Source organism: Heterodontus francisci, chromosome 27 (assembly GCF_036365525.1).
Source record: "Heterodontus francisci isolate sHetFra1 chromosome 27, sHetFra1.hap1, whole genome shotgun sequence".
NCBI lineage: Eukaryota > Metazoa > Chordata > Chondrichthyes > Heterodontiformes > Heterodontidae > Heterodontus > Heterodontus francisci.
Genome location: NC_090397.1, coordinates 45,280,953 through 45,306,926, shown reverse-complemented (window position 1 = coordinate 45,306,926; position 25,974 = coordinate 45,280,953). Strand labels below are relative to the sequence as shown.

The 25,974-nt window shown below is 43.0% G+C and overlaps 1 protein-coding gene across 1 annotated transcript in view; it reads left to right on the top strand.

Moving 5' to 3' along the window:
- Positions 1-12,529: 12,529 nt before the first annotated feature.
- The window catches only part of fbxl13 (F-box and leucine-rich repeat protein 13), a 447,713-nt gene continuing 434,268 nt past the window's right edge, over positions 12,530-25,974 (top strand). The window contains exon 1 of the mRNA XM_068059249.1: positions 12,530-12,617. Within this exon, the coding sequence (XP_067915350.1) occupies positions 12,543-12,617 (75 nt within the window). The 5' untranslated portion in view covers positions 12,530-12,542. The remainder of the gene's footprint in view (positions 12,618-25,974) is intronic.

Sequence of the window (25,974 nt, the reverse complement as noted above, 5' to 3'; positions counted from 1 at the left end):
TACTAATGCTTTGTCTTTCAACACACCATTAACATATTGTTTGCCTTTTCTCCGTGACCTTTTGGTCTGCTATGTGGCCTGGTCCAATCTGCACCTTCTCCTTTGTTATCTCTTGCCCAACCCCCACCTCACTTGTTTATAATCTGTGACTTTTCTAATATTTGTCAGTTCCGAAGAAGGGTCACTGACCCGAAACGTTAACTCTGCTTCTCTTTCCACAGATGCTGCCAGACCTGCTGAGTGAATCCAGCATTTCTTGTTTTTGTTTCAGATTTCCAGCATCCGCAACTAATTAATTGGGAGATAGGAGACAGAGAATAGGGATAAAGGGAATTTTCTCTGATTAATGGGATGTGACAAGTGTTCTGTACTGGGGCCTTAGCTTATATATAAATAATTTGCAATGAAGGAATCGAGCTGTATATCCAAGTTTACAGATTACTCTAATTTCGGAGGCCAAGTACGTTGTGTAGATGGCAGTATAAAGTTACAAAAGAAAAACAGAAAATTCTGGAAATACTCAACAAGTCTGGCAGCATTTATGGGGAGAGAAAGTTAAAATTTCAGGTCATGACCCTTAATCTGTATATACAATGAAGATATTTTGAGAGGTGTGAATGAAGCAGCATGTTCACTGGACTGCGCAGGTTCACCTCTTGGTGACTGGCACCAATGGCATTGGCAGTACTGTGAAAGTAGGATGTGTTTTTAGCTGTGGCAGGACATGGCCTTGAGGCATATAAAAGAAGGGGTAGGAAAATTATAGGGTACATATTACCAACTGATCCACTAATTTTCTTCCTGGAAGGATAGACAATTTGCCACGGTTACCATGATCTAGCACCACTTTCTCATTAGAAGGCCTCCTCAGGCCAACTAGGGATGGACAATAAATGATCTTTACTATTGTTGCCCACATTCAAGACAAATAAATAAAATGCTAAATGGATGGGCAGGGGCAATACATGGGTACAGTAGCATAGTGATTATGGTACTGGACCGGTCTGAACTAATGATCTTGAAACTGGAGTTCAAATCCCACCATAGCAGTTGGGTAATTTAAATTCAGTTAATTAGTTAAATCTGGAATAAAAAAGCTAGTGTTGTTAATGGTGACCATGTAACTACTATATTGTGATTTTTAAAAAAACGTTCACTAATGTTCTTTTGGGAAGAAAATCTGCCGTCCTTCCTGGCCTGTATGTGACTCCGGACCCACAGAAATATGGTTTACTCATAACTGCCCTCCGAAAGGCCTAGTAGGCCATTCAGTTATCAAGAAGGTGGCTCACCACCACCTTCTCAAGGGCAATTACAGATGGACAATAAAGCTGACCTTGCCAGCAACAGCTACATCCCATGAATGAATAAAAAGCACAAATAAATTGGATAGAAATTCAATGGATCCATGCTAACATTTTCATGTAAAAATTTTGAAACTGTGGTACAAATTTGGTATGAAAATTGTAAATTCATTAAATTACTCTAGTAGTACAAACTCCCTGATTAAACTGTTATTTCATATAGTATAAATATATTTGGCAATGAGGCACAGGCCTGTAGTTTAGATAATCCAGTATCTTTTTTTATAATCTAAGGTTTTGAAGATTAATATAGGTGAAAAGAATGAGAAACAAAAATAATATTTCAAGTTTCCTACCAACAAAATATGTATTGCCAGAATTTAAAGTAAGTTGAGTAAGCTTTAAAATCAAAAGTTGCTAACCACATTGAAAAGCTGTGCTTGTCCACACAAATGACTCAGCTGCAACACAAACTTACCCAAGCAGTGAAGCTAAAATAATTTTCACAGTAGCCTGTTCCAGGAATTAAGACAGCCTAAAAATCTACCTGATGTAACTGTAATAACCCTTCAATAAAGCAGAGCATAGTGCATTGAGAGAGAACAAAAAAGGAAGCCCAAGTCACTTCTGATTTGGGTGTGGTCAAAAAGTATAAACAAATTCCTGCCTTTTTAGTGTAAGCAACATGCTTGAGAAACTAAAACTTCATTATCCATTGTGGCCATTTCTCTGCCTCTGAGGACTGCTTGTTCTAATGTTATTTTTGACAAGAAATTTATGTTGACTACTACAACCATAAGCATCGATAAGGCTTCAGCCTTAATTGGAGATAATCAACTTTTGCCGCTTCTGGCTTATAAAACGTATTACCACATGGTGAAAAAGGCCTTATATGATTAATAAAAATGCAGGAGAATCAAATATGTTAGAAGAATCTACTCTATGTTTGTGTATATATGTGAGGAAGACAGCATCTTAAAACTATAGATCATTATCAGAGTTAACTTCATTGCTGATTTATAGCCACAATGAATTAATTGACTGCTGAGGATGTGGAAAAACAATTGAAAAACAAAGCATTCTAAGCATTCTCCTCCACAACACCTCCCCCCACCAAACCCCAAGTTCAGTGTTTATTACCCTACCCTGCACTGTACAATACAGACCAGAATGCTTCCATGTATGATCTCGTTTGTCCTGAGGTAGCTTCTTTCATTCCGTCTAATGTTAGTGCACTATAATTAGCCCCACCCATACTGAAAAGTACACAACAGTAGAATTATGCTTAGCTGTAATATCCTCAATGATAAAATAGCCAGTCTACACATTGTCTAGACTGCCCTCAGAAAGGCCTAGTAGGCCATTCAGTTATCAAGAAGGTGGCTCACCACCACCTTCTCAAGGTGGAGAATGGATTCTGAAGAATGGATTTTTGGATGAGTTACATGGGGGTTACTGGCAACTGTGAAACCATACCTAGTGTAACTCCATTCTTGGAGGAATGAAAGGGGGGTGGGGGGGAAATCTAGCATCAATTGATGAAAAAGTGACAAAATAAGCAATAGAGAAATGGATGCAAAAGGGCAAGAGTGAGATTCTAACAAAATTGAAAAAAATAAAGTGAAAAGCATGAAGGAAAGATCAACGAAAATTGCAATGTCAGTGTGGCTAGTACATCACTTGGAGCATTGAGGAAGCTTGATGAATGGGAAATTGAGGACAAATTAAGCTTACATCAGGGTGAAATAGAGATGCAATAGGTGTAGAAGTGCTATTTGATGAAGTGATCTATAATGCTAAGGTCTGATGAAGAAAAGGATTCATAGACAAGTCTGCATCAAACCCAAGGAGAAGTAGAGCAGTAAGATAAAGGGAAAGACAGGTAATGACAGCAGGCCAGTAAAAGAACCAGAGATTAATGAAGAATGAGGGAATGAGAGTCTGGGAGTGGAGAAGGTTGAACACAGTATCCATTGAAAACTTTACAGAATCATAGAATGGTTACAGCACAGAAGGAGGCCACTCGGCTCATCATGGAATTAAAAAAAGCTAGTTTAATGGTGACCATTGTCAATTGTTGTAAAAACCCATCTGGTTCACTAATGTCCTTTAGGGAAGGAAATCTGCCATCCTTACCTGGTCTGGCCTACATGTGACTCCAGACCCACAGCAATGTGGTTGACTCTTAAATGTCCTCTGAAATGGCCTAGCAAGCCACTTAGTTTCTCAAGGGTGTAAGGGATGAGGGCTTGTCGTGGTACCCAAAAAACAGCTCGAGAGTCAGATGTCTTGTTCAAACCAGCGATCTTTATTACAAGCATGCAAGGAGAAATCCTACTCTCACGAATAATCGTAGAGGTTCTACTAGTACAATGTTTGAGCAGTCATTTTATACAATTTACAGGAGGTTTACGACAAGCTGTTTCTTTAATTACATCATCTCCCATTTACTGTCTTCCCTAATCTCATATGTCTTGATTATATTATTCACCTCGTCAACCTCTTGATTAGGTTATTTATGTGATTCAGGTGTCTCCCTCCTGATCTCATTTTCCTTTTGATTAGGTTATTCATGTGATTCGGGTGTCTAACAGGCAAGCTTTTCTCACGTTTCAGGGATCCAAGTTACGTCAAGTATCCCATGATCCACATACACCAATCTCCCCTTACAGACCCCACTTTTGGCCCTTGGCCAGTGCCTAGCCCAAGGTAGTCATTACCCTAGAATCCTCTGCCCGTCGAGTAATCCGGGGATCCTACCAGTTTTGATGAGCTTCGGTTCCTTCCCTAGCATCCTCTTACAATCTCACCTGTGTCCTAGTGACCAGACTTAGTCTGGGATTGATACTTTGTATTTTGTGACAAAGTACTGCAATTTTAGTCAAGCTTGCAGTACTCCCGGGGTACACCACCTCAGTCCCCCCTTTTGGCCCTTGGCTACTAGAAAGATGGCCAACTAACGCTAAATGCTCCTTGCTTTATCACTGTTGGCCAGACAGGCAGTTAGATTTGCACGGTTACATTTTCTAAATTATGTCTAACATCTCAATTTAGGTGCCAGGGTACAACATACAACCATAAGTCCGATAGCAATTAGCAACTGCACCACCACCAGTACATGGGAAACAGTTCTAATCCAGGGGTGAACATCCACCCTAATACCCCAGTCCCAAACCATCTCCCATCACAATGCAAGCTCCAGTTTTGCTTCCACATCCTCTCCCAGTTGTTTGACCTTCTGTTGGATTCGGTGATACTACTTCATTGCTGTCTGGGCCTCTTCCCTTACCTTCAGTAGATCTTCCTGCAGTTTAGGGGTTCGTTTCCCCTCGGGAAGCAGGTATCTCAACAAGTCCTCCGTTAGATCATCGGTTATGTTCATCTACTCCCTATGGGGAGGCCGGATGTGAGTTATCGCCGAATGTCCGATTGTCATTGGGGCCTAGGGGTGGAAGCAGAAACTCGAGTTGATCACTGGGCAGTGGATGTTACCATACTGGTATTGCGGCACGCTGGTGCTCATGCCTTCTCCAGGTGTTCATGGTTCATGGCGGGCGCTGGAAATTTCAAGGGTACAGTTTAGGGTGGTATTAAAACCATGTGCGGCTCTCGTCCCTATCTCTATGGGATTTGGACAGACAACATTGTTCCCTACACCCAATCAATGAGATCCCGCAAGGAGGGAAGCGTATTTGGGTGCGAGGTGGTACTTTGACCAATTGCTATCTCCCATGATCCCTGTATTCTCTACCCCGAGAAGGGTTTGGATGCCCCTGGTTCTTTAGTGTTTTGCTAGCATGTTGGTTAAATTCAAATCTAACTTAAAATTCCATTTAAACATTTCTTTTCTCAATATGATTTAGAAATTAGCAAGCTCATTATGGCTCTACACAATTATTCTAGCAGTTCAATTTTTTTTTAAATTAAGAGTTACAATTGAATCAGTGAATCTGGCTATGCAGTTCAGCCACAAAGCTAGCCAATGTGCTCATGTACACTTAATGGAGTCGAACATCCTCTCTCGTTCAGGATACAAATAATGAACAGATTACCCAAAATGGGACCCTGCAGTCAACATTCACGTTGGTTAGACAATTTAATAACAAATAACTTGAATAGAACTTAATCCAACAAGTAACTGCATACAGATAAAATAGGGGTTATAAAGTTAGAACTGCAGTTGATGATACTGACGCTAGATTTATGCATGACTGCTTTAAGTATAAGGGAACCTTCAATGCCATGCTTTGCAACTTCAGGCACTGCCGTTCCCCTTTCCCAACTGCGCTGAGCTACTCCTTAGGCATACTAGTTTGTTAACTGTGACATTTTAATGTTCCACATGCCCGATCGCAATTGGCATCGCTCGAGTTTTTAGAACAGGCCTTGTTGGGTCCACCAGTCAACCGACCTGGTTCCTTCCGCGATTGTCATTGACAGACCATATCAGCAGTACTGCGGTTTTCATGGTCCTGTAAAGAAAGAACATAGCGGACGCAGGTCGTCACCGGTTAGCCCTTATTATTCTTTGCACTTTCATACTCCTTGATCTGTATCCAGTATTTCCACCAGCTTTTCCCTTCCACATCCACACATGCAAGTGTTGCTGGTCATCAGGACCCCGTAAGGTCCTTGCCAGTAAGGCGCTAAGCCTGGTTTTGCAAGTAGGGCCCTAACATCACTTGATCCCCTACTCCTGGCAACTTTTCTATGTCCTCTAGAATAACTTCCAAGTTCTGATGTTCCCTACTTAACCACATTTGAATTGCATCTTCTTTAACTTGCTGAAAAAGTTTGAAAAGTTAAAACTAGGTTTCTGAGACTTCTACAAGGCTCCGGACTTATCTTTATATTTGGAAAACAAACTGGAACTTCATCCCCAGTAGTTTATGCCAGTATGTCTTAGTTTTAAAATTGCAGTGAAAATCACAAATTAAAGCACACAAACATCATGTGCCAAATAAAATAAATAAATCCACACACAGACAGAAAAGAGTAGTACGTGCGTTTAAAGGAAGGGAAACAGAAATAAATCAATTACGTTAACGATTCCAATTCTCCTTTCTTGAAATGTCTTGCAACAACAATAATTAGAAACTAAAGGAAAAAGATAAACTCTCTCAAAGCAGACAAACTCCAAGAGGTTATGCAGCAGCCTTTCACAGTCATTCTTTGACAAGTATTCTAAACTAGCTGATATGCGCCGCCTTTGCTGAGGCCCATAGCCCTAGTTACCTAAGTCTTCATTTTGTCGCAGATGCCTCGAGACATTCTCCCTCCTTCTCATAGGGCTGAGTAAATCCCTGAATTTAATGCATGGTCTATCCTAGTCTCGCACTCTGACTGTAAAACGCAGTAGGTGGCCTTAACATCGTCTCGCTCCTGCTCAACTTTGCTACACCTCTGCTTCAACAATCTCTTGTCTGCCTCCCTCTTTTCCCTTTCACTTGATATATCTACACAGTATGCCTTCAGGAACTCCACTTTCTCAGCCCACTGACCTATCTCTTCTATACGTCTTCTATATTTCTTTTTGTAATTGACTCTTTATCCTGTCAACTATGGCACATCTATCTTCCTTCTCTTTCCTTAATCTACTCAATTCTAACTCCGACTGTCTTCACTTTTCCTCCTGCTGCTTACACTTAGCCTGATACACCAACAGCTAGGCTGCTTTCATTTATCTGTCTTTACATGTGGACCCCTGCATCTACTGTTCTGCCTCACCGACAGGGTCGTCTGAAATCTGTACAACCCGGACCCACCCTATAAATTTCACTATCGCTAAACAAAGCAAGTTAGAAAGCAATGATTTCTAATAAGTTAGACACTCATCTTTATTGTAGCTTCTTCTATTAACTTACACCAATTTAATACAACTTCACTCAGAGACGCTTCACACACATTCACATTTACCATTCAACAACTTCTGAACACAGAGACCAAACACCAACATAGACTTACACGCACATACAAGTTTTCCTTCTTTTGTCCTTTCAACAGCATTCTAGACTACTGTGGTATTTCCAATGCAATTTCTACCAATTGTTTTCTGAAACTTGTTTCTATCTCTGGACATGTTTTTGGACTCAAAGTTAATTTGTTTCTGCTTTTGGGAATGTTTGTGGACTCGCCAGCAGAGTCCCATATAAGAATTGATTATGATCATAATTGCCTTATCCTTCCGACCTTTTTTTGGCCCTTCCACCATACTGTTTGTGCTTCTGGAGGGGTCATTAGATTTCTACCCACCTTTTTTCATTTTACTGATCAAATTTTCATATTTATCTGCTATAAACCTGGTAAGGGACCCCTCTGGTCCCCAAACTAGACCTTCTGCGCTACTGGTCATTCTGTCAGACTGTGGTCTGCCCAAGCGTTATTGACCTGCGGATACCCTTTCGATCCTCTATGTGATATATGGACCAATGGGATACCCTTTAAATCCGCTGCGCAACTTGACCTCTTGTGAAGGTCTGCTTTGCGGTCTCTCTCAGCGCGGTCTCCTGCGCGGTAATGGCCGGCGGGATACCTCTAAATCCCCTGTGCGGCTTCACCTACTATATGGCTCTGCGTTGCATCTTTCTCAGCGCAGCTGTCTGCCCAGTTTTGTCAACTCACAACCTACTACCCTGGCACGCGCTTTGATCGCTCGGCACTCGAGTCTCTTTGCTGCCCACTTAAAGTACCAATCCTGCAACTGTGAGGTAGACCTGTCCTAACTACGGGTGGTAAAATAAAAGGTACCCACCCCTTGATCGGTCTCCTCACTGTCGCGATCCCGATGTGGTGAATCCTGCTGGCTACACCAAACGTAAGGGGTGAGGGCTTGTCCTGGTACCCAAAAACGCCTCGAGAGTCGGATGTCTTGTCCAAATGAGCAATCTTTATTACAAGCATGCAAGGAGAAGTCCTACTCTCACAAATGATCGTAGGGGTTCAACTAGTACAATGTTTGAGCAGTCATTTTATACAGTTTACAGGAGGTTTACTTGACAAGCTATTTCTTTAATTACATCATCTCCCATCTACTGTCTTCCTAATCTCATCCTGTCTTGATCATATTAATCACCTCGTCAACCTCTTGATTAGGTTATTCATGTAATTCAGGTGTCTCCCTCCTGATCTCGTTTACCTTTTGATTAGTTTATTCATGTGATTCAGGTGTCTAACAGGCAAGCTTTTTTCAAGTTTCTGGGACCCAAGTTACGCCAATTGTCCCATAATCTACATACACCAATCTCCCCTTACAAGGGCAATTGGGGATGGGCAATAAATGTTGGCTTTGCCAGTGATGCCCACATCCCTTGAATGAATAAAAAAATAAACAACAAAATTATCAGTTTATTACAAAACAAATCTGAACCAGTAATGAAGCAAAGCATAAACACACAGATCGAAATATAAAAGTTCCCTTTTTACCGTAGCTCCTCACACACACCGATATACATTGGTTAACCGAAAAAAATTACTCTTTAGAGCTCTAGTACAAAAAACACAAAAAAAAGTTGTCGAAAATATTTGCTAATTCTTGAAGAAAAAAAGAAGTCAGAGTCCTTTTTGGTTTGGCATCCCAATTACGTATCTTCGTGGAACAGTTCTTGACAGGCAACATTGAAGATCAGTTTGGGCAGGCTTTCCAGAAAAAATGCAGCAACAGAAGTTTCTGGCAGTTTCTTACACTTGCTTCTCAGCTTCTCAAAAGATGGAAAACTGGCATGCATTTTCAAAGAGCTGGAAAAGACTGAGCTCGGTGTTGCTGTCTTGGCAAGTTTTCACCGATCAAGGGGTGAGTAACTTTTATTGTCCATATCCCAGCTCACCGTCCAAAGCAAAACCATAAACAATGTCAGGAGTCAAGCCTCCTGACCCCTATAGATCTTGACTTGTCACTTCTCTACAAACATCTTTCCCCAAGTCAAAAACAAACCCTGCTGGGTTATTATTTGAAGACAGGTGCCTTCCAGTAACTGTTTACAGTCCAGAGCTCTCAGTGACCATTATATAAAAAAAATCCATGCACTCCTTTTCAGTTTTAAACCACAAATCTTCAAAATTTAACAAAAAAAGAAGCACACATAACATAGTGCATTTATTGCAATTAATTTTCTTGAGGAAAGCTCAAACTGAATTTGTTATTTATTAAAGAGATTTAGGGAATACATGTCTAAGAGGGTCAAACAACTTATTTTTCATTAAGAGTACTTAAAAATAATTAAGGAGAACTGAGAAAGTGTGTTTTCCATGTATTTATCTAATGGCGATTGTCCCATAAGATACAAGCAAGAACTATAGGTAACAGAGCATCCAACAGTAAGTTAAACTATTAAGTGTCCCAACTTATCGAGCATGTTGGATAGGAATTGCAGATAGGTCAAGATAGTTATTGAGTCCTACATAATGTCGACTGTCTGCCATTGTAGACCAAGACGTGTTGGACTCTACTGTGGTTATTATTTGGCTTACTAATGTATTTTGGAAAGTGCTGCACTCTACTTATTAATACTAATCACCTCACTGCCAAACAATGTCACATTAAACTTTGCTTATGACTTTAACTATGCTTAAGGGAACTTTGAACTTTATTCACGGTTACTGTTATACTGTGGAATATGTTGAAGTACATCTACGGTTGTATTCCAAAGTATGGTACAAGGGGATAAGAACCACAAGTAAGGAAATGTATTCTGAACAACTATCCAATGAGTAGCATGAAGTGGAATAGAAGCCTAGAGAGCTTAGATCTTTGCTGGGTGAGTGCAGCTAGAAAACAGGGAGTTTTTTTCAGGCATTGAACTACTGTAGTTGCATTGGATGTACTAAAAGAAAGAGTTCCAAGAAAATATTTGGGGTCAAATTTATAAATGGCTACAGAGGTGGGAATGGAGACGGATGGGTCCACAATTTCCCAGCACTATCCAGCGCGCCAGTTTGCCGGCGTGTTCTTGCCTCCTGGCCATTTTAGAAATGGATGGTGGGGGGGCGGGTGTTGATGGCTGTCCGCCCACAAGCGGTGGAAATCCAATTACAGTCTTTAAAGGGCCTAATAAGGGCACAGTGCAGACACCAGCTGGATGGACTGACTGCCCCCCCCCCTACGACTGAGGCCAAATCCTGGCCAATGAATGGAGGCAGCCTCCTGGCAGCAAATTGGGGAACTAAGCAAAGCTTATAACATTTTTCACACCTTCTGTGGCTGTAACTGAGATGGCCAAGATCCCTCTCCACAGTAGTGGCCTGCAGCTGTGGCCAGTTTTATTTTTGGCTGCATTTGCTGACAACACAACAACTAGGTTACGCAGTACTTGCACACTCGGGGAGCGTGTGGCTGAGGGAAGGCAGCAGCAAGGCCGGGAACGAGCGGCGAGCAGACGAGCGAGGGAGGCAGCTCTGGGGAAGAGAAGCGGGATGACGTTCCAGTACGCGATGGAATTTTTGTGTGCATGTGCAAATTATCCCTGGCAAGAACGTAGGCTGCGCATGCTGACAGCAAGAGACCGTTCTGTGCGTGTGCGCAGCTGGGAGCGTTCTGATGACGTCGGGGCGCCAGATGCATTGTCAGGAGTCACTTTGTTTATGTATTGTTACCTGATCAAAAAGTCTTCAGAGAGTGCCTCCATCTTGAGGTACCCTTTCTCTCCTATCTATATCGGTAGCTCCCACCTCTGACATTGGGGCTGCTGATCTGTCATTGCTGGAGGGCTTCTATTGGCCCTCTAGCCTTGGGAGCCTGCCACCATCCCTGTTTGGACAGCGAGAATGCATCCTGGCCACTAATTGACCAGCTGATCAAAAATTGTGTTGGGTGTCAGGTGCCAACGGGATGCAGGGTCGAGTCGTGGAAATGCACCCAACGTTGGGGTCCTGACCCCATAACAAAAATCCAGCCGTTGGTGTGCACTAAAGAGGATTATGAAAGCCAGGACTCCAGACAGAGGGACCAAGACCACATACTTCTACCTCTGTAATATTGCCTGCCTCTGCTCCTGCCTCAGGCCATCTGCTGCTGAAACCTTCGTCAATGCTTTTGTTTCCTCCAGACTCAACTCTTCCTTCAGACTCAGTCTCCTGGCTGGCCTACCATCTTCCACCCTCCATAAACTTAAGCTCATCGAAAACGTTGCTGCCTGTAACTTATCTCACACCATCCCATTCATTCATAATCCGTCTGGCCACTGACCTATAATGGCTGCCAGCCAAGCTACATCTCAAGTTTACAATCTTGCTTCTCATGTTCAAATCTCCCCGTGGCTTTGCCTCTCTCTATCTCTGTAACCTCCTCCAGGCCAATAATCTTCCAAGAATTCTGGCTTCTTATGCAACCCCCACTTCCCTCCACCATTGGTGACCATGCCTTCAGCTGTTTAAGAATTCCCTCTCTAAAGCTCTCCACTTCTTCTTGAAGACCCTCCTTAAAATCTAGCTTTTGGTCACCTGTCCTAATGTTTCCTTCTTTAGCTTCTGTCAATTTTTGTCTGATTATGCTCTTGTGAAGCTCTTTGGTACGTTTCATTATGTCTGGGGCAAGTTGTTGCTGTTAACCAAGCTCCATTTACAGGATTTAATTAAAACACAAAATATTGAAAATACCAAACAGTTCGGTGATCATCTGCAACAGAAAATACAAATTGACTTTGCAATTAGCGTTCACTGAGGACGGCTGTGATGAATGGACCAATTTGAATCTTAACCTGTTGCTTTTCTCCCGATGCCAATTGAGTTTCAGTGATTTATCAGCGCTTTTGATTTTATTTTGACGGGTAGCGGGTTTTGTTCTAATTATGACACTTTTATTTATCCCGATGGAACCGGTTGGATCATTCAGCATGTCTGGCATACGGAATGATGTCAGCCAGTTGTAGACCAGCTCCCATGGTGATTGAAGTCGTTTAATGAAGTTACAGCAGGAAAATGGACATCCAACCGCACGCCTGAACTAAGTCGACTTGCGTTTAAACTGATGGCATAAACTGCGTCCACCACATTTCTGGTGGATTTACTTATAAGTGGACGTGTTTCAAAATGGATTGTGAATTTTTTAAAAATCTAATTAAAAGGTGAAACAAAGGTCCATCATAAAAATTAGATTAGAAATCTCTTGACACTGAATTCTGGCGGTTGGACCCGTGCGGTGACGGTTGGTCTGCGAGAGTCAAAGCTTGTTACCATGGCGACAGTAAACAAGCGCGTGCTCAGGAGCGCCTTCGCATGCGTGGACGCTGAGCTCGAGCCGCAGACATGGCCTTCATGCAATTTGCAGATTCCGAGTTGAAACACTACATCAAATCACACTCACTCCCACAGATCTATGAGGTAATTCGTTGCTTTTTAAAAAAAAGAAAACTGCTTTGTTTTGGATACTTGTATTCAAAATATTGTTTCTCCTATGTTTAGGCAGATAGAAAACATGCGGAAACAAATATAAGCCAAACGAAAGTGAATGAAATCACTGTAGAAGTATACCCCACCCATTAAACGAAACGTTCAGATTATATCCTGCCGTCCGCCCGTCCCCGGCACACTGACACGTTTCTATAATTCTTGCAACTTTACATAGAGTTGTTATTAGTTTCAGACATATCTACCTAGAAAGGACTTGTATTTATATAGCGTCTTTGACGACCTTGGGAAGCTTTATATCCAATGAAGTACTTTTGAAGTGTAGTCCCTGGTGTACTGCAGGAAAGGGCAGATGATTTGCGTACAGCAAGATCCCACAAGCTGCACTGTGATAGTGACTAGATAACCAATTCTTTTCTGAGTGATGTTGGTTGAGGGATGAATGTTGGCCAGAGCACCAGAAGACATCCCGAGCTCTTCTTCAAATAATGCTATGGAATCTTTTACATTCACCTGAGAGGACGGGTGAGGTCTCCGCCTTGGACAGTGCAGCACTCTCTCAGTAATACGCTGCAGTCAGTACAGTCTGGATCTGGTGATCAAGTCTTCAGGGTGGGATTTGAAGCCTCAGCCTCTGTTAACTAAGTTAACCTATATGAAATAAAGTATTTACTTAGCAGCAGTTCAAAATTAAAATGGTTATTGATCCCTCCGCTAAGGGAAAAAGTTTCTTCCTATCTATCCTATCAATGCCCCATATAATTTGGTATACCTCAATCAGGTCCCCCCTCAGCCTTCTCTGTTCTAAGGAAAACAGCACTAGCCTATCCAGGTTCTCTTCATAGCTGAAATACTCCAGCCCAGGCAACATCCTGATGAATCTCCTCTGCACCCTCTCCAGTGCAATCACATCCTTCCTATAGTGTGGTGACCAGAACTGTACACAGTACTCCAGCTCTGGCTGAACTAGCGTTTTATACAGCTCCATCATAACCTCCCTGCTCTTATATTCTGTGCCTCGGCTAATAAAGGCAAGTATCCCATATGCCTTCCTAACCACCTTATCTACCTGTGCTGCTGCCTTCAGCGACCTATGGACAAGTACACCAAGATCCCTCTGTACTTCCTAGGGTCCTACCATCCATTGTATATTCCCTTGCCTTGTTAGTCCTCCCAAAATGCATCACCTTAAACTTCTCAGGATTAAATTCCATTTGCCACTACACACTCCTCTTACCAGCCCATCTATATCGTCCCGTAATCTAAGGCTGTCCTCCTCACTATTTACAACACCTCCAATTTTTGTGTCAGCTGCGAACTTACTGATCATACCTCCTATATTCACGTCTAAATCATTAATGTACACTACAAACAGCAAGGGTCCCAGCACTGATCCCTGCAGTACACCACTGTTCACAGGCTTCCACTCGCAGAAACAGCCCTCGACCATCACCCTCTGCCTCCTGCCACTAAGCCAATTTTGGATCCAATTTGCCAAATTGCCCTGGATCCTATGGGCTCTTACCTTAACCAATCTCCCATGCAGGACCTTATCAAAAGCGTTACTGAAGTCCATGCAGACTACATCAACTGCTTTACCCTCATCTACACACCTAGTCACTCCTCGAAAAATTCAATCAAGAATTTTTGGTGACACCCTAACATTTCCTCAGAAATTCCCTTGATCACGGAACTGGCTTGCAACAATAGAGAGCTCACGTGGCATTGATTTGCATGCTTTCTTTGATGGAAAGTGTTGTGCTCATTCCTGTTGGAGAAGAGCTGGGTAACGCTAACTTTTATTGGGGGGTGGTCAGAAGGCGGGGAGGATTCTATGCCCCTATGCAAGAAGTGGAGTGAGCATCTCTGGCCTTGCATTGCCCGTTCAACGAGGAAAAGGTATACAAAAAGGTTAGAGACATATCCTGCAGCTTCCCTCCCTCTCCACCACCACCACTTCCTCCTCTTCCTCCACTAAAACAGCCTATTGGCACATTAAATGGCCTATGGAAAGAAAAAAAAAAGGGTCATCATGGTTATCCTTGTCAAGGAGTTGGGAGGTGGGTGTGGAGAAGCATTGAAGATGGCAGAAATACAGGCACTCACCTGCATTTGGATTCTTTTCTTCCCGCACAACCCCACACACCACCATATGGTGTAAGTTGTTCTTGAATTACTGAAAGATCTTTTAAGAATCTGAAGATATGGTACAAATATGTTGGAAGTTGACTACAGTTCACCCTTAATTCAAAGTTGCTTAATTTGAAGTATCTGTTAATTTTGAATTGAAATTGTGCATAAAAAGCACTAGCACCTTTTTCCTATTTTCTATATTTTATTTCTATTTTCTAGAGATTCAACATCTCATGAGCAAAAAACCAAAATTAGTGGGCAGACTGTTGATTTTTGTACCACTGTAGGTGGAGAACCAGGCGAATTTTTCTGATTCTAAATTACTTCAGTCAGGAATCTATGCATGTACATCACTTTTGTTGAAGGATATAATTTGTTCTAATAAGTCCGCAGAATCCAGTTGTGTTATGAAAAATAGCTTTAATACAAGACTCCTAAGTCATTAAAGTTTAACTGTAAATGGGAGTAAGTTTTCACTTGCAAATGTCAAATTCACTGATCTCATTTAAGTGATTGTGTTCTTGATTACGTACAATTTAAGAAATAGTTAGGATTATTATATAGTTGTGGTTAATCAACCTTTTCAAAACTTTGATGAATTACAAATTGCAAATTCTGCAGTAGAAAGTTCATGTCCTGACAGAAATTGTCCCGTACTATTAAAAAGATGCAAAATATGAATATAACAACAGTTCCCAAACTACTGTGAATTTGAATATCCATTTTTCAATGTATAAGTTTAACAAAGCCCAAACTTTATAAATTAATTTATAAAAATACATATATAGACTGAAATTTTCAAATTTCGTTATTGGTGCAATGGGAGAAAGGTAAAGAATGTGATGACTGTGGGGCAAATAGTTATGAAAATTCCAATTAAGTAAAAGATGAAATTTCCTCATACAAAGAAATTAATAATTTGCTTTGGTGGTAGTTATCAAATGTTGGAGTAAAGATAGTGGTGACAGCTTTGTTACTGTTACGTAGATAAAGAAAAGCTGATTCATTTAGGAATTTTTTAAAAAGATGTGAAAGAAAAAGATAACAAATAGATATCTTTATGCGCTTACAGAAATTTTCCTTTCACTGCAAAATACTGCCACCACATTTTTCCTGCACCATGATTAGGGAGTCACTAAATGCCATTTGGACTGTGGTAATCCCAATCTTACAATCACTGACAAGACTGATGAAATCCACTGGTCAGAAGACAGATGTTCAGCTAGTAGAAGTGAGGGAAAGTGACTGGCAAACTTTTCTCCAGTCACAGAATCTTAAACCCACTGGCTTTGGAGTTTGAGCCATCAAATCTGGTGCACATATACTGAAGAGCAATGCTTTGCATTGGATAGTTTTGCCAAGATGCTTTAAGATGTAACTTCAAGGAACACAGGAGCAGGAGTAGGCCATTTAGCCCCTCGAGCCTGTTCTTCCATTCAATGAGATCATGACAGATTGCTGACCTAACTCCACATACTCCATAGGCAGCTAAGTCATGTTATGATTTTTTTTTTGGTAGCTGCTAAGAAACAGACACCTGGTAAAAAGCTGAACATATGAAATGCAGATAGTTGGCATGTATGCCAGTTTCAGGCACATGAACCAGCCTAGAAAATTCGCAAGAGCTAACCAAAACAAGCTGACGGTAAACAAAACTTACTTCCTAAAAGTAGCTCTTAATATCGACCTAATAACATGTGAAGACAAGTAGTTAGACCAGTGCAGCAAGACATAGCTTACAAACAATATGTTAAAGGACCACCTAACCATGAGTGAGTGGAGAATGGAACTCAATGTGAGGTCATTACTTTGGATCCAAGAAATCAGGATATTTTCTTAATATTTCATTTTCAGCTCTCCATTTTCCTCCAGCAGTACATATGCACATACTCTGCCCCTCAAACAGCTCTTGCACTCAGTTGCCGACCACACCTCTCTCCAAACCTGGACATTAGTTCCTCGATGCTCCAAGCTGACGCCATCCTCTTTACAAATCAACTTCATCCCACCATGGATTTTAACTTTGGACTCTTATTGGCTCTTCCCTATTCTCTGTTAACAACCAGAACATATCTATCCTAACCTTTGCCATTCCTATACAACCTGAATTTCCTCTGTCTCTATTTGCATATACATTTTAACTGCCTCTTTGGGCTTGAGCCGATTACATCTATCTCCCTTTTTACCTTTTTTATCCTTCCAGAACCCTTTATCCAGTCATCGTCTCTTCCAGTCATGCCTCATTTAGCTTCTCCTTTCTAGGGCACATTGTATCCTCCCTCCCCAATTCCTATCCCAACCCTTTCCTGAATAAGTTCACGGCTTCCGTCCATAACTTGATACCCTCTTCTTTCTTGCCGATGTTTGCATCCCAGCTTGTCCGCTGCAGGCTATCATGCTAGCCTCCTTCCTGTCACACGCACCCCTCCCACCGTTGACCCCATGGACTCTGCCAAAGAATCACCGCCCCTCTCCACATCTCCCTCCAGAATCTCTGTTCAGTTGTAAATAAGGCCCTCACCACCTTATTGTGGATGATTGCATTGATATCATAACCTTGACTAAAACTTGACTCACGGGTGATGTAAGTTTCCCTGTTACTGAAGAAACCCCACCTAACTATATTTTCTATCATCTGCCCTGCACTAACTGCCTCAGTGGCGGTGAGGCCCTCGTCGCCAAATTTCACTTTGGTCTGTCACCCTAGTCATCTGGCACCTTCTTTTAGCAACCCCTCCCGTTTCACCCTTAAAATCTTTGTTCTCTATTGTCATTCAAGTCCCGCTCCAAATCTCTCACCAAAGTATACTCATTCCGTTTCACACAGTGCCTGCACTGAACGATCTTCCATCCTCAGTGATTTCAACCTCTCAATTCACTTCATCCTTGCATTTCTGAGTTTATGGCCCTCCTGACCTTCCTTAACCTCTTACTCTATATACACTGTCCTATCCGTATTCACAGTCATCTCCTTAACCCTGCATTTTATGTGGCCTCGATATTGCCATTGTCTCATCACAGACAAGGCCATCTTTTCACTTTCTGGTATCCCTCACCAGTTACATTCCCTTTTTCCCTTTCAACCCAACTTTTTCTGTGTTTGCCCCTGGAAAAACTCACCTTGAAGCCAATTACAGCGACACTTCCAAACTCCCAATTGTCTAACCTTTGGCCCCCTTCCACATTCACCAGATTCCTTCTGCAGCTATCAATCTACTCAATCATGCCTCACCTCTGCCTTTGATGCCCTTTTTCCCAGAAATACTCTTGCTCTCTCCCATCCTGTTATGTTCGCCACCTTTGGAGTTAGGAGGGCTAAAAGGGGTCAAGAAAAGTCATTGGCAAACAGGATTAAGGAAAATCCCAAGGCTTTTTATCCATATATAAAGAGCAAGAGGGTAACCAGGGAAAGGGTTGGCCCACTCAAGGACAGAGATGGGAATCTATGTGTGGAGCCAGAGGAAATGGGCGAGGTGCTAAATGAGTACTTTGCATCAGTAGTCACCAAAGAGAAGGACTTGGTGGATGATGAGCCTAGGGAAGGGAGTGCAGATAGTCTCAGTCATCTCATTATCAAAAAGGAGGAGGTGTTGGGTGTCTTGCAAAGCATTAAGGTAGATAAGTCCCCAGGGCCTGATGGGATCTACCCTAGAATACTGAGGGAGGCAAGGGAAGAAATTGCTGGGGCCTTGACAGAAATCTTTGCATCCTCAATGGCTACAGGTGAGGTCCCAGAGGACTGGAGAATAGCCAATGTTGTGCCTTTGTTTAAGAAGGGTGGCAAGGATAATCCAGGAAATTATAGGCCGGTGAGCCTTATGTCAGTGGTAGGGAAACTATTAGAGAGGATTCTTCGGGACAGGATTTACTCCCATTTGGAAACAAACGAACTTATTAGCGAGAGACAACATGGTTTTGTGAAGGGGAGGTCGTGTCTTACTAATTTGATTGAGTTTTTTGAGGAAGTGACAAAGATGATTGATGAAGGAAGGGCAGTGGATGTTATCTATATGGACTTTAGTAAAGCCTTTGACAAGGTCCCGCATGGCAGACTGGTGCAAAAGGTGAAGTCACACGGGATCAGAGGTGAGCTGGCAAGATGGATACAGAACTGGCTCGGTCACAGAAGACAGAGGGTATCAGTGGATGGGTGTTTTTCTGAATGGAGGAATGTGACTAGTGGTGTTCCGCAGGGATCAGTGCTGGGACCTTTGCTGTTTGTAGTATATATAAATGATTTGGAGGAAAATGTAGCTGGTCTGATTAGTAAGTTTGCGGACAACACAAAGGTTGGTGGAGTTGCGGATAATGATGAGGATTGTCAGAGGATACAGCAGGATATAGATCGGTTGGAGACTTGGGCGGAGAAATGGCAGATGGAGTTTAATCTGGACAAATGTGAGGTAATGCATTTTGGAAGGTCTAATGCAGGTGGGAGGTATACAGTAAATGGCAGAACCTTTAGGAGTATTGACAGGCAGAGAGATCTGGGCGTACAGGTCCACAGGTCACTGAAAGTGGCAACGCAGGTGGATAAGGTAGTCAAGAAGGCATACGGCATGCTTGCCTTCATCGGTCGGGGCATAGAGTATAAAAATTGGCAAGTCATGTTGCAGCTGTACAGAACCTTAGTTAGGCCACACTTAGAATATTGCGTGCAATTCTGGTCGCCACACTACCAGAAGGACGTGGAGGCTTTGGAGAGGGTACAGAGGAGGTTTACCAGAATGTTGCCAGGTTTGGAGGGCATTAGCTATGAGGAGAGGTTGGAAAAACTCGGATTGTTTTCACTGGAACGACGGAGGTGGAGGGGCAACATGATAGAGGTTTACAAAGTTATGAGTGACATGGACAGAGTGGATAGTCAGAAGCTTTTTCCCAGGGTGGAAGAGTCAGTTACTAGGGGACATAGGTTTAAGGTGCGAGGGGCAAAGTTTAGAGGGGATGTGCGAGGCAAGTTTTTTACACAGAGGGTGGTGAGTGCCTGGAACTTGCTGCCAGGGGAGGTGGTGGAAGCAGATACGATAGCAACGTTTAAGAGACATCTTGACAAATACATGAATAGGAAGGGAATAGAGGGATATGGACCCCGGAAGTGCAGAAGGTGTTAGTTTAGGCAGGCATCAAGATCGGCGCAGGCTTGGAGGGCCGAATGGCCTGTTCCTGTGCTGTACTGTTCTTTGTTCTTTGTTTGATCCTTTAAGTGCAAGGGACACAGACGAATGTATATGGCACACAACTGCTTTAGCTATTCATCGGCAGAGATGGCTGAATGACATCAAATATATCAGACCCTGATTTCCTCTGCCAAAACTGCTCACTACTCCAGGATCATTCTGGAATGTTAACATAGCTCCCCCATCCCAGCATCTTTTCTCTATTACCAAATGCCTCCTTAAGCTCCTCCCCCTGCCGCTTCCACATTTGCATTCAGTGATATGTGAGGAGCTCATGGACTTCTTCATCAATAAGAGTGCAACCATCCTATCAACTGCTTCTGCAGCATCTCTGTTTTTCCCAACAAGCTAAGCACCTTGTTTTAGTTTCTCCCCTGTCTCCCCTCTGAGCTCCTTTCGTCATGAGACTGACCTCCTTCTCTTTTGACCCTATTCCCACTAATTAACTGTGCAACTTCTCTTCCTTACTCACATGCTAGCTGATATTGTAAATGGTTCCCTCTCCTCAGGTACTGTCCTCCTTCTTTCAAATCTTCCATCATCATCACCTCCTCCTCAAAAAATCCCACACCTGACACTTCTGTCCTTACAAACTATCACTCCAGCTCCAACCTTCAATTTCTCTTCAAAGTGTGATGTCACCTCCCAAATGCATACCCATCTTTCCAGCAATTCCAAGTTTGAACTCCTTCAGTTAGGTTTTCCACCCCTGCTACATTACGGACACAGCCTTATTCAAAGTCTCAAATGACATGCTTTGTTACTGTGACCATAGTGCACTCTCCGTCCTCATCCTTTTCGACCACTCTGCAGCTTTGGACATGGCTGACTACAGCACCCTCCTCCAACATCTCCTTTATTTTTCAGCTGAGTGGCCTGCCCTCACCTGGTTCCACTTTTATCCACCTAGTCGTAGTCAGAGAATCTCCTGCAATGGCTTCTTTTCTTGCTCCAACATCATCTGCAATCCTTCAAGGATTTATGCTTGGCCCCCTCAGAGACACAATTCAAACACACGACCTCTGTTTCCATGTGTATGCTGCCAACATTCACCGCCACCATCTCTTTCGACTCCTCCACTGCCTATGTGTCAGACTGCTTATCGAACATCCAGTCCTTGCTGAGCTGCAATTTTTTCCAAATAAGCATTGGGAAGACCAAGACTATTGACTTCAGTCGCAGTCACAAGCTCCATTCCTTCGCCATGAATTCCACCCCTCCTTGGCCACCATTCAAGGCTGAACTGGACTGTTTACAACTTTGGTGTCTTATCTTGGCATCCTATTTGACCCTGACCCCATATCCTCTCCATTACAAAGCCCTCTTACTTCCACATTCATAACATTGCCCATTTCCTCCCCTGCCTCAGCTTATTTGCTGCTGTAACTCTCACCCATGTATTTGTTACCTTATGATTTGATTCTTCCATTGCTGTTCTGGCTGGCTTCACATCTTCCACCCTCCATAAACTTGAGTTCATCCTGAACTCTACTGCCCTTATTCTAACCTGCAAGTCGTGCTCACATCACCCCTGTGCTCACTGACCTACATTGTGTGCACCAATGCCTCACTTTTAAAATTCTGATCCTCATGTTCAAATCCCTCCATGACCTTGCCCTCCCTATCTCTAACCTCTTCCATCTTTACAAACATCCAAGAATTCCGCATTCCACCTTCTCCCACCACTTGGGCATCCCTTACTTCTTTTGCCCCGCTAATGGTGTACAAGCTCTCGGTCATGAAGGCACAAAGCAATGGAATTTTCTCCCTAAACCTCTCCATTCTCTCCTCTTTTAAGAACCCTCCTAAAACTACCTCTGACCAAACACTAAGTCACTTGTCCTAAGATCTCTTTCTTTGGATTCTTGGCAATTTTTAACTCATTACCCTCCTATAATGTAACTTGGAACACTTTCAAGGTGCTATATAAATGTAGGTTGTTATTGGTGAGAGACTAGGACAGCGGTTGGCAACCGTAATAACAAGGAGCCATTTTTTAAATTTATTCAAACATGCAATATTTTAAGAGCCACAATGCTGTTACTCAAATGCCAATAATTATGAAAAATTTCAACAATAACATTTTAAAGATTTTTACAAAAAGGTTGTTAATTGAATTAAGCTGAATAAAAACAAAACAAGCCATTTAATTCCCATCAAATAGATTTCATTGATCAAGGGTGGGAGCCGCATGTGAATCCTTAATGAGCCGCAGGCAGCTCTGGAGCTGCAGGTTGCAGACCCCGGACTAGGAGGTGTGGAGGAGTAATGGGTTTTATGTGTCCATGTACGCAAATGACTAGGAACATAGGACCAGGAGTCGGTCATTTAGTCCCTGAGTCTATTCCGCCATTCACTGAGATCATGGCTGATCTGAGACCTAACTCCATATACCTGCCTTTGTGCCATATCGTCAATGCCTTTGAATAACAAAAATCTATCAATCTCAGATTTAAAATTTTCAATTGATCTAGCATCAATTGCTATAATAAAAGCAAAATACTGTGGATGCTGGAAATCTGAAATAAAAACAGGAAGTGCTAGAAATACTCAGCAGGTCTGGTTGTATCTGTGAAGAGAGAAATAGAGTTAGCATTTCAGATCGACGACCTTTCATCAGAACTCTTTGCGGAAGAGAGTTCCAAACCTCTACCACCCTTTGAGTACAGTAGTATTTCCTAATTTCACTCCTGAAAGGCATGGCTCTAATTTTTAGACAATGTCCCCTAGTCCTACACTCCCTAACCAGTGGAACTAGTTTCTCTGCACCGACAATATCTGTCCCCTTAATATCTTGAAAATTTCAATCAAATCACCCCCTAACCTTCTAAATTTCATGATATCCAACTCAAGATTGTGTAATCTCTCTTCGTAATTTAACCCTTGGAGCCCAGGTATCATTCAGGTAAACCTTGGGCTGAATTTTCCCGGCTTGCCGCCGATCTCAGTGACAAGCTTCAAAAATGGCGGGGTGCACGTGCGAGATTTACTCCATGGAGCCGCCGCACTAAATATTGCGGCGGCTCATTTATGTGACCGGGGCGGACTGCTCCCCCAATTTTTAAAGGGCTTCATGCCCTTCCAATTCATATAAGCTTTTAAAGTTATAGGGGGTGTGATTTAAAAATGATAAACTTAATTGATGTTTCAATACCCTCACTTTCAATGACAGAACGAATTATTACTTGTCCTCCCGATCCCACCAAGAAACTTACCTTTCGGTCCTGACCTTCCCTGCCACCCCCCTCCAAAATTTAGGAACTTTGAACCTTACCCCTTCCCACCACCCCCTAGACCAATCCGAAAGGTTTCACCCCGCTCCCTCCAACACCCTGAAAATTTACCTCCTGTCCCCCTCCCTATCAGTGTCCTGGATCGGATCTCCGGTTGGAGATCTCATGTGACTAGCTCCTTATATGGAACAGTCTCCTGTGAGGTTTGTGGATTGCAATTTAGCAGTCCCTGGAATGCTAGCTCCTCCCACCTTCAGTGTCTGGTATTCCCTTGTTCCAACACTGTCAGTTACCATGGAAATGTCTTTCTTTTTTTTAATTCATTAATGGGATGTGGACAACACTGGCTATGCCAGCATTTATTGCCTATCCCTAATTGCCCTTGAGCTGAGCTGCCTTTTGAACCTCTGTAGTCCATGTGAGGTAGGTACACCCACAGTGCTGTTAGGAAGGGAGTTCCAGGATTTTGACCCAGCGACAGTGAAGGAACGGCGATATAGTTCCAAGTCAGGATGGTGTGTGACTTGGAGGGGAACTTGCAGGTGGTGGTGTTCCCATGCATTTGCTGCCCTAGTCCTTCTAGTTGGTAGAGGTCGCAGGTTTGGAAGGTGCTGTCTAAGGAGCCATGGTGCATTGCTACATCTTATAGGTAATACACACTGCTGCCACTGTGCGTTGGTGGTAGAGGGAGTGAATGTTTGTGGATGGGGTGACCATCAAGCGGGCTGCTTTGTCCTGGATGGTGTCGAGCTTCTTGAGTGTTGTTGGAGCTGCACCCATCCAGGCAATTGGAGAGTATTTCATCACACTCCTGACTTGTGCCTTGTAGATGGTGGACAGGCTTTGGGGAGTCAGGAGGTGAGTTACTCACCACAGCATTCCTAGCCTCTGACCTGCTCTTGTAGCCACGGTATTTATATGGCTACTCCAGTTCAGTTTCTGGTCAGTGGTAGCCCCTAGGATGTTGATTGTGGGGGATTCAGTGATGGTAATGCCATTGAATGTCAAAGGGAGATGGTTAGATTCTCTCTTGTTGGAGATGGTCATTGCCTGGCACTTAAGATAAGGCAGAAGCATTTGCAGCAATCTTCGGCCAGAAGTGCCTAGTTGATGATTCATCTCGGCCCCCTCCTGAAGTCCCCAGCATTACAGATGCCAGACTTCAGCCAATCCGATTCAGTCCACGTGATATGGGGACCTGGGGGTGCATGTGCATTGATCTCTGAAGTTGGCAGGACATATTGAGAAAGTGGTTAGTAAAGCATATGGAATCTTAAGCTTCATAAATAGAGGCATTGAGTACAAAAGCAGGGAAGTTATTCTGAACCTTTATAAAGCTCTGGTTAGGCCCCAACTGGAGAATTGTGTCCAGTTCTGGTCACCACACTTCAGGAAAGACATGAGGGTGCAGAGGAGATTTACCAGAATGGTTCCAGGGATGGGGGATTTTAGCAACACGATTAGGTTGGAAAAGCTGGGTTTGTTCTCCTCAGAACGGTTTTCTCACACAGCCAAAGACTTGCAGGTTGATAGGTAAATTGGCCATTATAAATTGCCCCTAGTATAGATAGGTGGTAAGGGAAGGTGGGGATGTGGTAGGAATATGGGATTAATGTAGGATTAGTATAAATGGGTGGTTGATGGTCGGCACAGACTCGGTGGGCCGAAGGGCCTCTTTCAGTGCTGTATCTCTAAATAAATAAATAAAAATAAAGAAATATCAAGAAACAACTGAAAGCACTGGATACTGCAAAGGCTATGGGTTCTGACAACATTCCGGCAATAGTACTGAAGACCTGTGCTCCAGAACTTGCCACACCCCGAGCCAAGCTGTTACGGTATAGCTACAACACTGGCATCTACCCGGCAATGGGGATAATTGCCCAGGTATGTCCTGTACACAAAAAGCAGGACAAGTCCAACCTGGCCAATTACCAACCATCAGCCTACTCTCTATCATCAGTAAAGTGATGGAAGGTGTCATCAACAGTGCCATCAAGCAGTAATTACTTAGCAATAACCTGCTCAGTGATGCTTAGTTTGGGTTCCGCCAGGGTCACTCAGCTCCTGACCTCATTACAGCCTTGGTTCAAACATGGACAAAAGAGCTGAACTCAAGAGGTGAGGTGAGAGTGACTGCCCTTGACATCAAGTCAGCATTTGACCAAGTATGGCATCAAGGAGCCCTAGCAAAACTGAAGTCAATGGGAATCAGGGGGAAAACTCTCCGTTGGTTGGAGTCATACCTAGTACAAAGGAAGATGGTTGTGGTTGTTGGAGGTCAATCATCTGAGCTCCAGGACATCACTGCAGGAGTTCCTCAGGGTAGTGTCCTAGGCCCAACCATCTTCAGCTACTTCAACAATGACCTTCCCTCAATCATAAGGTCAGAAGTGGGGATGTTCGCTGATGATTGCACAATGTTCAGCACCATTTGCAACTCCTCAGATACTGAAGCAGTCCGTGTAGAAATGCAGCAAGACCTGGACAATATCCAGGCTTGAGCTGATAAGTGACAAGTAACATTTGCACCACACACGTGCCAGGCAATGACCATCTCCAACAAGAGAGAATCTAACCATCTCCCCTTGACGTTCAATGGCATTACCATCGCTGAATCCCCCACTATCAACATCCTAGGGGCTACCATTGACCAGAAACTGAACTGGAGTAGCCATAGAAATACCTTGGCTACAAGAGCAGGTCAGAGGCTAGGAATCCTGCGTCGAGTAAGTCACCTCCTGACTCCCCAAAGCCTGTCCACCATCGTCAAGGCACAAGTCAGGA